An 11,962-nucleotide genomic window follows, 5' to 3' on the forward strand; every position below is an offset into this window, starting at 1 on the left:
ACCAAAACAGTTTCTTTTTTATTCTTTTTTGGAGCATGCTATGATATTTTGTCCTTGGCAGAGATTGTCTTATTTGTATAGGGTTGCTTAGGCTATACTGAGAAAACCTGCTGACAATATTTAACGTGTTGCTCTGGTCTTCAACTGCCTCTAGGATTTCCAGCTGGAGGCTACAGAAGTGTATAGCAAAGTAGCCAAGCAGCTGGTGAAGCAGCAAAAGTACAGTGAGATCCGACAGCTACTCAAGTGTGTCAGTGAGTCTGGAGTTGCAGCCAAGAATGATGGGGATACCATTATCTTAAATTGTCTAAGTGAATTCAAGAACATACCTGCTGAGGTAATTCTGTCCTGCCTGATATCTCTTCTGAAATACAATGGCTGTATACAATACAGGCTACAGGGACAACTCTGCTGTGTCTGTGTTGCTCTTCTAGTGATTCAAATATTCTGGCCCTGTACTTGCATGCATTGTTTGAAGGTGGGTGTGTGTGTTTTCCTTCCTTATGCTAATTTGTCTGAGAGAATAAGATTGCTTTGTGTGTTCCTAACCTGCACTTCCCAAGTAAATATTTGTGATGGAGAGAGAACCTTTGTCTGACAGGATTCTGCCAAATGCTCCAAATTGGAGTGGGAGGGGTTGCCTTCAGTGAAGCTTCCCTGGCTGATACAGAGTATGTATAGAAACAGGAACCTTCTGACTCCATAGGAGTCATTTTAGGATTCCTTTTACCTACCACAGCATCTTTTCTGTCCCAGTGAAGGAAGCATAAGTCACTGAATCTCAGGGATTGAAAGGGACCTCGAGAGATCATAGAATCCAAGCCCCCACTTAACAGTTACCCTACAATAGGTTGCTCAGGTAGGTGTTCACACAGGTCTTAAATATCTCCAAAGAAGGAGGCTCCACCTCTCTGGGCAGCCTGTCACTCTTACAGTAAAGTTCTTCTGCATGTTGGTATGGAACTTCCAATGTTCAAGTTTTAGCCCAATGATCCTTGTCCTATCGCAGCATACCCCTAACTTGAATGGTAGAACTTCACAGGGGACAAGAGGTTGACCTCATAGGGTTTTCTAGGGAGACCCCAAAGACTTGGCAGGCAGAAGAAGCTGTGATAAAGGGAATAATTGGGCTTTATATTTTCTACATGTGTAGTGGTGGTTGGGATAATGTAAACAACTATCTGTGATCTCAGCAGTCTAGGCAGAGGTTCGGTTCCTTAAGGAATAAAAGTTTGCAAACCACAGTCACTTAAATGTGATCACCTTTTCCTTTTTTGTCTACAGGACCTCGATAATCTGATTCAGGATATGGACAGTGATGAAAACAAGGTAAGTAAAATCAGAGTAAGAGGAATTCCTTTATCAAGAGCTGAACAGGCCAGTCTTGATCCCCAGGATACCTGCTCTCTTCCAGTATTTTCTTTATCATCCTCACTCAAGTAAAGGTTTTGAAGGCTACTTTCTAGTCTGTAGAAATCAATGAGCTGCCTAAGGCTGCAGTGTTTTCAAGTGTAGGACTGTGAGATGAAGGTATTGGTTGATCTTTATCCTTCTAGTCCCTTGGTCATCCTTGGAATGAGAGCTAGGCTTTAGTAAGACTGTAGGAAAATTATTTCCGAGTTAGCTCTGAGATGGCCATTTCTGCTTATCGTTTTTCAAGATTTAAGCTGTTTTCATTGTGGTTAGGAGTTAAATGGTAAAATGTATGTCAGAATTTAAGTAGTTTTTTCTTAGAGGAAATGAGGCCTGCACTAATTGATTTCTTGATAAACTTAAATACCAGCCTGCCAAGCCTCTGGAGAGTTGCATATAAATAAGGAAACTCTGAATGCATATTTGTAGGTAAAGAGGCTGTGGAAGAGAGTTGCAGACTTTTGTAGATCCTGGGTGGCATAATTAAAGACAAAACTTAAAATCTCTGACTCTACTCTGTCCTCTTCCAACTGACAAACTTGGGTGTTGTATGTAGATTGAAAAATGGGCTTTTAATTCTGCCTTTTATGAAAGATTTATTATTGAAATATTCATGTCTCAGCTGTTCCAGAGATCAATAGAAGATAATGACTGTTTTATAATCTTTGCCATGGGGTTACGGAAACTTAATGCATGAAATAAAATTATTAATGTATATTTATTGGTGATACTGTAAAGGAGCTTCCATAAGAGCCAAATTTAATGAAATATACATCTGTTTATCTTTTACACTGGAATCTACACCATGCAATACTCTGCCTCATGTTGTGCTTCTACTGCTTTTTATGACAGCATCTTGAACGAGATAGTATTCCAGCAAATCCTTGCTTAAGCTTATTGTGTTAGCTTATCTTAGCTTTCTAAAGGAGTTCTGCCTGCCCTTTTCTTCTCCAGATTCAAGCCTACCTGATGTGCAACAAGCTGCGTTCTGCGTATCTGGTCTCAGTGAGACAGGAGAAGAGCAGAGCAGTGCAGCTTGTCCAACATGTGCGCCAGCTGGCTGAGAGCAGTGGAGAAGATGTTGTGCGTGCCATCTGTACCCAATGGCTCACAGTGCACCAGCCCAAAACAAGAAATCGGCTTGGCCAGGGCAGCAGGAAGTAATTGACATTCACCGTCGTGCAGAAGGGGAAGACTTCAAGACACCTTAAAGGCATGCAGTGCAGGAATCGCTTGGTAAAAGGGAAGTCTTCTAACTTGTGTCGGTAGCAAATGGAAGCTGCTAGTGTGCCCCTGGTTAAAAGGAAGGGAGCTAAATTACAAGTGCCAGTAATCTGACAAATAGTCACTACCTCAGGGTGTCTTTCAGCCCTCTTTGATTTGGGTAGGGGGAAGGGTGGCAGTTTCAAACTGAACAAGCAAGATTTTTAGGTCTGTGGAAGAGAGCGGTTAGGTTTTTTAGAAAGGCACTGAACTTTTTCCCTTTTTTTATTTCTAATCCAGAAAACCTGCATAGAGAGTACAGAAAAATCTCAACAGCTCAATGTAGCCTGGAGTGTAACACTTTCTGTGATTATGGGTTTCCTGTAAGACTCTTTTCAAGCTCTCAGAAATCTTTTACAAAACTGAAATTCAGAGATGGTTGTTTTTAAAGCCTCTATACAAACTATTGCGAACTTCCTTCCCCCATTCCCACCCACTGCAGAGTGTATGACTTTTTTAGTTTATAGGACAAAGTACAGACTGATTCTTCATGGCAGGTTTTTACTTCCCAGTTGCACTGTCTGATATATGTATTGCACTTGAGTCCTTACAAAATGGATGAAATTATAAATGACACATCCTGCAAAGGGCCTACAAAGGGAAAAATCCTTTAAAATAGTTTTTAACAAAAATCACCTACCTCTTTCTTTGCTATAGTATCCAATAAAATGTGATGCAGCTTTATCACTGAGCAGATGGCAGTGAACTTTAGATACGGCAGGAAATACGGAAAGATAGAGCTGTGGCAAAATTCAGCAATCTGTATTCCTGTCACACAGGAATTTTAGGGTTTTTTTTTTCTTATGAGAATAACCTGTCCCTGTCAGGTACAGCAGAATGCATTAACTAAACACACTGTGCAGATTATAATGGCAGGCTGCAGTGTTAGGACATGTGAAAAGGCAGTATTTCTAGCGCAAGGAATGGAACAGTGGCTTCTGTGCTAAACTTGTGTGTGTTATGAGGTGCTTACTGTGACAAGAAACAGAGCAGAGTTCTTAGGTTTAATCAGCAGTCGTTTTTGTGTCATTTCTGCATTGAAGGACACCGAAAGAAGCAGCTGCTGCTCTGCAGTGATGACTTGGACATGTGAAATGAGCAGAAGAAATGTAGACAGCAGTAGGACCTTCTAAAAGAAACAAAACTTGGCTGCAAGAGTATGTTAACAGTTAATTTTTACTTCAGCACAAGACAGAAAAACTACTTCACTTTTGTTGTTAACTGTTCACCATTTGACTGACTTTGGAATAAATAGAACAGTTTCTTCAAATAGTTTTAGTATGTAGATTGTGACTGTCAGGTATGGGTTTTGTAATGTTCCCAAACTCAGTGCAGTAACAGAACAGACTTTGAGAGCATTGGGAAGGACTTGCTTCATCCCCTCTGGGTGCTCCACTGTTACCACCATCTCTCCCAGTGGTGCACTATTCACTAGAGCAGGGCTAGAAATGTCGCTAAGCTAAGTCGTCAGAAATGACCACATTTAGATTTTAGAATCTCTCAATCACAGATTTGCACAATCTCATTAGTGAGCAGTACCAATGAAAGCTGCTTTTGTTTTCCTGGCCAGACTGACCTAGCTTGCCATCAGCTTAGAGCTGTTAGGCTAATCCTAAAACGTGACACTGTCCATCTATTTGATGACTTCTAGCTCTCTAACTATGGGGGGAGGTTCTGCTGTTCACGGGTGTCTGGTGATGCTTTGCTGTAACACTGACTGTTCTGCTCCAGTTCCTTACAGCTGTATAGAGCACAGAGAGTGGAGTTTGTCATGCAGACCAGTCAGTTCTGTACCTGCCTTTCCTCTCGACTTCTTTGCACTGTACTTTATGCACTTTATAGTGTTTGTTGTAACTTGATGTTCTTAACCTGGAATTGTAGGGAATGTTTCTCTTACCAGCAGAACTGGAATTCTGATCCTGACCAACTGCCTTTTGTCATTAATAGTGCAATTATCAAGCTTTGAATTTTTGAGCTTTAGAAATGGATTGAGTACTGCCAGTTTAAAAACTTTCTATAGAAATGACCACAGGCTGTTTACAATGGTGGGGGGGAAAGGAGAATAAAAGTGTTCTGACTGAAGGTTTCAATATATCTTGTTTGCTTTTTGCCTCAGTATAGCTGAGTCTTGTTCTAGATCTGTGTTTTGCATTTGGCTGTGCTCACCAGATGAACTAGAAGGGGAAGAATTGCTGTCATACAAAAATATGCTTTTGCTATAATGTTCTCAATACTTGGAGCAACTGTGCTGTCACCCCTTCAGAGGTCACCCTGGTAGCTAGCTCGGCTTATACATGTACTCTGGCAGACCAGTAATTCTCTTCAGGCAGCTTTGCAAGTTAATGCAACTCTCCCTTACAATACTTCCTTTAAGGCGGCAAAATGAGCTTAAGATCTCATTTTACAGATCAACCTAGAAGGTATAAATGACTTACTCAAGGTCAGAGAGGGAGGAGATTCCCCTCTATGGTAAAATGTAGTTAGGTCTTATAGTGCATCTAGGATCTGATTCATTCATTTGAGAAAAGCACTGACCTGAAAGGGAAAAATACAGCCTAGAGATGCTTTCTGCTATTTCGTTTTTTAATGGTTTCTGTTGTTCCTAAAAGCCCCTTTAAAGATCAGAGAATTGCACAGTCTGCATGCTAGGTAAACAATCCACTGCTACAGTGTTGTTGAGGAAGGAAAAAAGGACAAGCACAGGGAGAAACATTATTAAGGCAGGTGCAGATATCAGCAAAAACAAATGAGTTGCATAGTTTCTTCAGAATGTTGTTTTCTTGCTGTAAAAAGGAAATGGCTTTATTTAGTATTGATCAGAGGTAGCATGGGACTGATGTACATAGATGGCTTTCAGACATAATTAACCATAACATGAGCATTTGCTTCCCAACACTGGCAGTTGGTCAGAGGAATGTTCCGACATGGGTCTAAGTACTTCTGGATTTCTTTTCCAGAAAAAGATAATCCTGTGAGCTATGGCACTTGTTAAGCAACTACAAAACTCTTTTTCATGGGTCCCATTATATCAGTTTTCACTAGAGCTCCAAGGGAGTAGGATCATGAGGATGTGGGCTGACTGAGCTGCCTTTTGACCATGCAGGCTGTACAGTACTGTGAGGTCAGGCTGGTAGCCATGGCCCATAACTGCTGGGATTTGTGTTTTCTTATTCTGTCCTGTGACTAAACTGACCATAATATCAGGATAGCACTGGCCCCTGCTTCAGCTATTTAGTTCAAGGTAGTTTGCTGTCAAAGCAAATTCAATGCTAAAGCCTCAGTGGAAATTAATTGTTTTTCAATGCAGTTAATTTTAATTAAATCTGCTCTTTTCCGAGATTGTAAATCACTTAAAGCACAGCTTGGGATTTTATTAGGACAAGTTTTATACCATCTTTGCTTAGTGCTTCACAGCAGAGATGTTAACAGTTTTGAATAAAATAACGAGCCATTGCCCAGTTTCACTGTTCCTGCAGGTTTTAGCCTTCCAGCCAGCTGCATTGACAGCCATGTTCCCAAAAGATGAACCAAACTTACTGCAACCAGTAGGCAAAATACTTTGCAGGCTAGAGGTGCTCAAGAGAACATGGAAAATAATGCTTGATCCCAGTTAGGCCAGCACCTGTTACTGTGTTAATTTATATTACACTTAATTGCCAGAAACATGAATACTTGTACCCAGCTGTGTCAAATATTAGGAACAAAAAACGACCTTGTAAAGCATAAATTTAGTGTCCTACCTTTTTACTATTATTGGTATGGAAAAAGAGACCAACACAAAAATCAACTTTCAATACAGATGATCTAAAGCTAAGATGATAACCTCTATTTCTATTCTAAAGCCACAGGACAACAGCCTCTGGCTGTTGTGTGAGTTACCAAAGGTTGCTCACAGTATCAGTGCTCTAGTTCTCCAGCTACAAAAGGGGCTGCTTTTCTTTCTAATCTCAGTCCTTAACTGTGACATTCCAGAAATTCATTTTGGACTGCATCCACAGAACCATCACAAGGGAGGCTGAAGTACCAGCATTCTTGGCAGCAGTGCTCTTCCCAAGAGTAGCATCACTGTGCTCAACCAGGTACACGCAAGAGGCTGCACTGCTCAGTCCCACTGGATCCCGAGGAGCTCACAGCTCACATTCCAGAGCTTCTTTGCTGTCTCATCATCTCGACCCCATGGAGACACATATGCTGGCCGGCAATCGCTGCAAAAGGAACGTTATTATTATTATTATTAATCTAAGATCTCTAGCTGTACACTGAAATGGCTATGATAAAGAGAGGGAATTGCTTTCAATTCACGAAACTTCAAGACCAGCTGAAGAAGGGTAGGGAGGATGGGAGCTAAATTAGGAAGAATCTTCCCCAGTGGTGCCAAAAACAAATGCATCTAGGTCTATCTGCCATCTTGATGTTTACAGAGCTTTACATATATTCTGCTGTATACTCATCAGTGTGAGTTCTCATTAGTATTACTAAAAAAGATTATAAATGCTAACCAGGCTTGTGCAGGAGTACTTCTGTAACAAACTATAACTAAGGTACTCAAACAGACCTTTGTTTTAAACTGGTTATCCCATCCTATTCATCCCATTATATTGCCACTGAATGAAAGGCAAAGCTGCCTCTGAATATAATACTGTAATAACCGTATATGGTTTCACATTATTGCCATTTCCATTATCCTCTGAGCTACAGCCCCTTTCAGCTCCTGCAGTCAGGCAGTACATTGTCTGTACTAGGGATCATGTGTTCTCATATGTAATGCTAGATGCTGCACATTACATAGAAATTTAAGAGAAGAGATGAAATTGCATCTGGTGAAATGCAAGATTTCTATCCATTCTAGTTTTCTTATATCCCAAAACACACAGAAGATTAAGGCGTCTATTTATATATTCAAGTCCGATTAAGGCAAACGAATGCCCAAGTGAAGATCAGAGTCATTACAGAGACTAATCTGGTTGCTTATCACAAGACAAGAGAGCTCAGAAAAGGAGCGAAGTATTGCTTTTGCAAAGGCAACGGTATTTATGGGGGGCAAAAAACCCCCACCTACGTTCATTTCCTAAATACAGTATTGTTATACTGCTCTATGCCCAGCAAGAAGCTGACAGATACAGCTGAAGGAATCCATTGAAACTGCATTTTACAAATTTAGGGGGATAATGATGATATAGAACTGTTCTGAGCTGTAGTTTTCTTAAGAGAAGAGGCACGATTATGTGGTGTTCTGGAGTAGGTGAAAGGAAATTAAGAAACAATCAGGTTCACAGAGAGAGCTACAACTGATAGTTTGCAGGCAAGAGCTATAAGCATCCCAGCTGGAACCTCTTGTAGCTGCTGGTCTGTCACACTGGAGAATCAAGTTATTTTGTCACATGCCAGTCCTGCAAATCTCACCTCCTAGCTCTGCTGCACCACCAGATCTCTCAGCTCTGTGAAGCAAAAAGGGCCTGTGCACCCAACAGGGTGAAACTAAACCGGTCTCTCCATGACTGCCTTAAGTGACCTCATTAACTAAACAGCTCTGCTGCAGACTGAGGATTAGAGTGCTACAACCGTGACAGCCTTTCCTGCACTTGGAGACCAGTAATATTCCTGGCGTGAAAGGAAATGTTGCATAAGTCAGGGATCCTTTCTAACACAGTATCGTCACTGTCATTATTACGAAGAGACTTTGTAAGTGGTTGGTGTAACTCATGCCAGTAAGATTAAGGGTGAGAGAAATACTAGAGCGCTATCCATTCTAGATTTCTTGAAGACGATACAGTTATGCTTATTTTCTCAACCAAAGAGGTTTCCTTCCATGGTACATCACTCCAGCAGCTTGCACCCACCTGAAATACTGTCCTGTCACGGATTCTAGCTCCTCTGCTACTGCACAGTACACACTGGTCTGAGCTCCTTCCCATGGAGTCTTCAAGAAGAATGAGAATATCCTCCATAGCCACGTCATTACAAATGAGTGCCGGACCAGCTCAGAATGGACAGACCCAGGATGGAGAGCATTTGCTGTGACTTTAGTGCCTATGGTAAAAGAAAGGACAAAATGCATGCGTCAGACTGCCTTTAAACAACGGGCTAATATCCTCCTCAATTCCACCTGCAAATATTCTGTACTAGGAAGCCTGATGCTCAAACAGCAGCAGTTTCCATTGGGCTTTAGACAGCAAGAGAATTCTACAATTAGAGAAGACACTGCTTAGGTTTACAAAAAGGACTGAATAACAAGGCTGATACATATGTTGTGACTTAAGAGATACTGTCTAACCCCATGCTTCTGTTTTACAGCCCATCACCAGTAAAGGCAGCTACAACTGCCTTAGTTTGTTCACTGCAGACTGCAATTAGATACAAGTTCAATTCCTTTGTTGTTGTTTTTCCCTCTTCCAATTCTACTCACGTAGCACAATTGTTTGCTTGGATGCAGCCAGTTTTTGACAAATTAAAATCAAATCCATTCAGCTGTGTCAGACAACTGACCTCCCATGCCCTGTTGCCGTAAAGACAATTAGTGCTTTAAGTTTCCTAGTTCCACAGATGAGATACATTTTCCCTTCCAACAAAGAGCTGTCAGTGACCCTTGTCTCAAACCATTTCATTTCTACACGGCATTTTTTTTCAACCCACTCCCCTCACCCACACTGCTCAAAAGCCAAGGAAACCACTCCGCTCTCTGCTGGGACTTGCCTTGCAGTCGCTTTGCCAGCTCTCGGGTGAAAAGGACATTGGCCAACTTGCTGTGACAGTAAGCGAGGCCACGATTGTAGCTCTTCTCACCATTGAGGTCGTGGAAGCGGATTCGGCCTCCGTGATGAGCCAGTGAGGACACGTTCACAATGCGGGATGGTGCAGACTGCTTCAGACGCTCCAGTAATAAGAAGGTTAAAAGAAAATGACCTGGGGGTGAGAAGAAATTCAGTTCTCTTCTGAAGGGTTCCCCCACTGGAATTACAAAGTACTTTGAACATGCTGATTATGACCTATAGATTTCCTCCTTCCGTTCTACCACAAGAAGGAAAAATGAAAGCACCTGGAAGCAGGATTTCCCGGTGGCATTTTTCCACAGATATGAAATGAAAACCTGACTCCACTGGCCTTACCAAGATGATTGACTCCCAGGTGCATCTCAAAGCCATCGGCTGTCTTGGAATAAGGGCATAACATTACCCCAGCATTATTAATGAGGATATGGAGTTCCTTCTCTTCTGCAAGAAAGAAAAAAATACATCAGTCATTAAATACAGAGATGGAAGACAGACAGCCACAAGTCAGGCAAAAAAGAAAACCCACACCCAAGTGGCAGCCACACTGCCTCTGTAAAATAAGGATAACTCTCCTACCACCAACTCGCCCATGGCCCCTGGCAAGCTCCTGCTGTGAACCACAACAGCCAACGTGGCACAGAGATGCATGGGTCAGGAATCTGGTGTTAGCTAAAAACCTTTGGCACCAGAACAGAACCCCCTTCTTGCCTGAAGGCACCAACAATAATGGAGGGTGGGGCTGCCATCTCATTTTTCTTCCTTTGCTCAGAATAGAGATTGTCGCACAGAACGATTCCAGATACCACAAATGAAATCCATACAGCAAAGGGGAAGACGCTTTCATAGTCACAGCAGCATTGTACAACACCCGCAGTTCCTGCCTTCGGAGCCCGTGATATGCTTGTGGTCACACAGGAAGTCAACAGCAGTGTAGGAACAGAGCAGGGCAATACTCCTCTTGGTGTATGCTCTGTTGTGCCCCTTCCTTAGCTCTAGAGAGCAGACAGAAGTTGCTGGCACACTTGAAAAGAAGGACCCAGAGGTCTTACCTGCTAGGAAGCTGTTAGCAAACTCCCGGATGGACCTGGTATCAGCCAAATCCAGCTTTTTCACAATGACTTCCTGATTGTTTGTCTCAGCTCGGATTTCACGCGCTGCAGCTTCTGCCTTTGCAATGTCTCTGCAGGCAATGATCACCCTCGCACCTGCAAGGAGGAAAAAGAACACAAGCAGATGTCACACTCTGTATGGACAGGACAACTTGGCACTTGCAATGTATTGTGTCCTATGGAACTGACTTCAGTCCAGGGGAGCAGCTGACAAGCACAACAACTCTTGTTGTAGATTGTTAGCTCCAAGCCAGCTCAGACCTGTTTTATGACAGGGAGATTGCACATCTGAAGTGCCTCTGTCCAGCTTCTCCCAGGTGAGGTGAGTGCACTGCAGCCCTGGTATGACCAGGTTGTATTTGTGGCTGTATGGGAGCACTAGGGCCTACACACGCAGGGTTGCTTGGACTCCAGCCAGAGCCATTGCTGGGTACTTTCACTGCCCTGCTAGTTACCAAAAAACATTTAAGCCAGTTTTGAACCATGAGCGGATCTGAGCCATTTCCCATCCCCAAACAAGGTAGAGCCCTGTGACTCCAGGCACTTCCTTGGTCCTCCCGAGGTGGCCACAGCGCTGAGTATTTCTACACGCTGAGACACGGGGTCAGGGTTCAAGCAGTGAATGCAGCTGGGAACTGGGGAACTGCACCTCAGGGGTTACAGCCCTGTCTGAAGGACCTTCAGAATGTGGCTCTTAGAAACACGGCCCCAGGCTGCAGACCACGACGCGTGGTGCCGGATCGCATCAGCCGCACCCGCTCGCAGCGTGACGCCGACTTGCCTCTCCGGGCGAGCTCCCTGGCGGTCTCTTTGCCGATGCCGGTGTTGGCGCCCGTGATCACCGCCACCTTCCCGTCCAGCCTGGCCGCGGACCCGCAGCGCCCTCCGGCCACGTACCGCCTGCAAGAGAGCGGCGGGACTCGACGGCGGCTCCGAGCCCGACATCGGACCGGGCACCGCGACACCCCGCTCCGCCCGCTCCGCCCGCTCCGGTGGGGCCACGGCTGCCATTGGCTGACAGCGCGGCTCCCGGCGCGGCGGCCAATGGAGTCGGCGCGGCGCCGTGGGGCGAACCCGGGCCACCGGCTCCCACCGCCCCGTGCTCGGCTGAGCCGGACCCCCCGCGGGAGCGGCTCGAGCCGGCTGCCGCCAACCGCACACCGCCGTAACAGCGCTGCCCGAAAGCCCTTTGTATGTCTCCAACCCCCAGAAAGGAGCCGCTTAGCCCGGCGGCACGGAGCCCCCCGAGGCGCCCCACAGCCCCGCACCTGACGTAGGGCGCCGCCGCCAGCAGCACGAGGGGCACGGACACGGCGGCGCCCAGCACCGCGCCCCAGCAGCTCAGCATCGCCGACGGCTCCATCCGCGCCGCGTCCGCCCCGCACTGATCGCGCCCGGAGGAGCCGC

At 44.6% G+C, this 11,962-nt stretch overlaps 2 protein-coding genes across 4 annotated transcripts in view; one reads left to right on the forward strand and one right to left on the reverse strand.

Moving 5' to 3' along the window:
* The window catches only part of ZFYVE26 (zinc finger FYVE-type containing 26), a 40,756-nt gene extending 35,988 nt beyond the window's left edge, over positions 1 to 4,768 (forward strand). For 2 of the 3 annotated variants that reach the window (XM_015864767.2, XM_015864766.2), the window contains exons 40-42: positions 155 to 337; positions 1,285 to 1,329; positions 2,368 to 4,768. In XM_015864767.2, the coding sequence (XP_015720253.1) occupies positions 155 to 337; positions 1,285 to 1,329; positions 2,368 to 2,577 (438 nt within the window). In that variant the 3' untranslated portion in view covers positions 2,578 to 4,768. The remainder of the gene's footprint in view (positions 1 to 154; positions 338 to 1,284; positions 1,330 to 2,367) is intronic. The other variant, XM_015864764.2, reaches the window with a different exon arrangement.
* Positions 4,769 to 5,435: 667 nt separating this feature from the next.
* Positions 5,436 to 11,961, reverse strand: LOC107314931 (retinol dehydrogenase 12). Its single transcript, XM_015864769.2, has 7 exons — positions 11,824 to 11,961; positions 11,337 to 11,455; positions 10,496 to 10,651; positions 9,783 to 9,887; positions 9,370 to 9,579; positions 8,517 to 8,706; positions 5,436 to 6,881 (listed from the first exon to the last, which is right to left on the reverse strand). Exons 1-7 carry the CDS (start codon positions 11,916 to 11,918, stop codon positions 6,779 to 6,781), a joined length of 978 nt encoding a protein of 325 aa, XP_015720255.1. The 5' UTR covers positions 11,919 to 11,961; the 3' UTR covers positions 5,436 to 6,778.
* Between the last annotated feature and the right edge of the window lies 1 nt (position 11,962).

The sequence above is a fragment of the Coturnix japonica genome, chromosome 5 (genome assembly GCF_001577835.2).
Source record: "Coturnix japonica isolate 7356 chromosome 5, Coturnix japonica 2.1, whole genome shotgun sequence".
NCBI classification, from domain to species: Eukaryota; Metazoa; Chordata; class Aves; order Galliformes; family Phasianidae; genus Coturnix; species Coturnix japonica.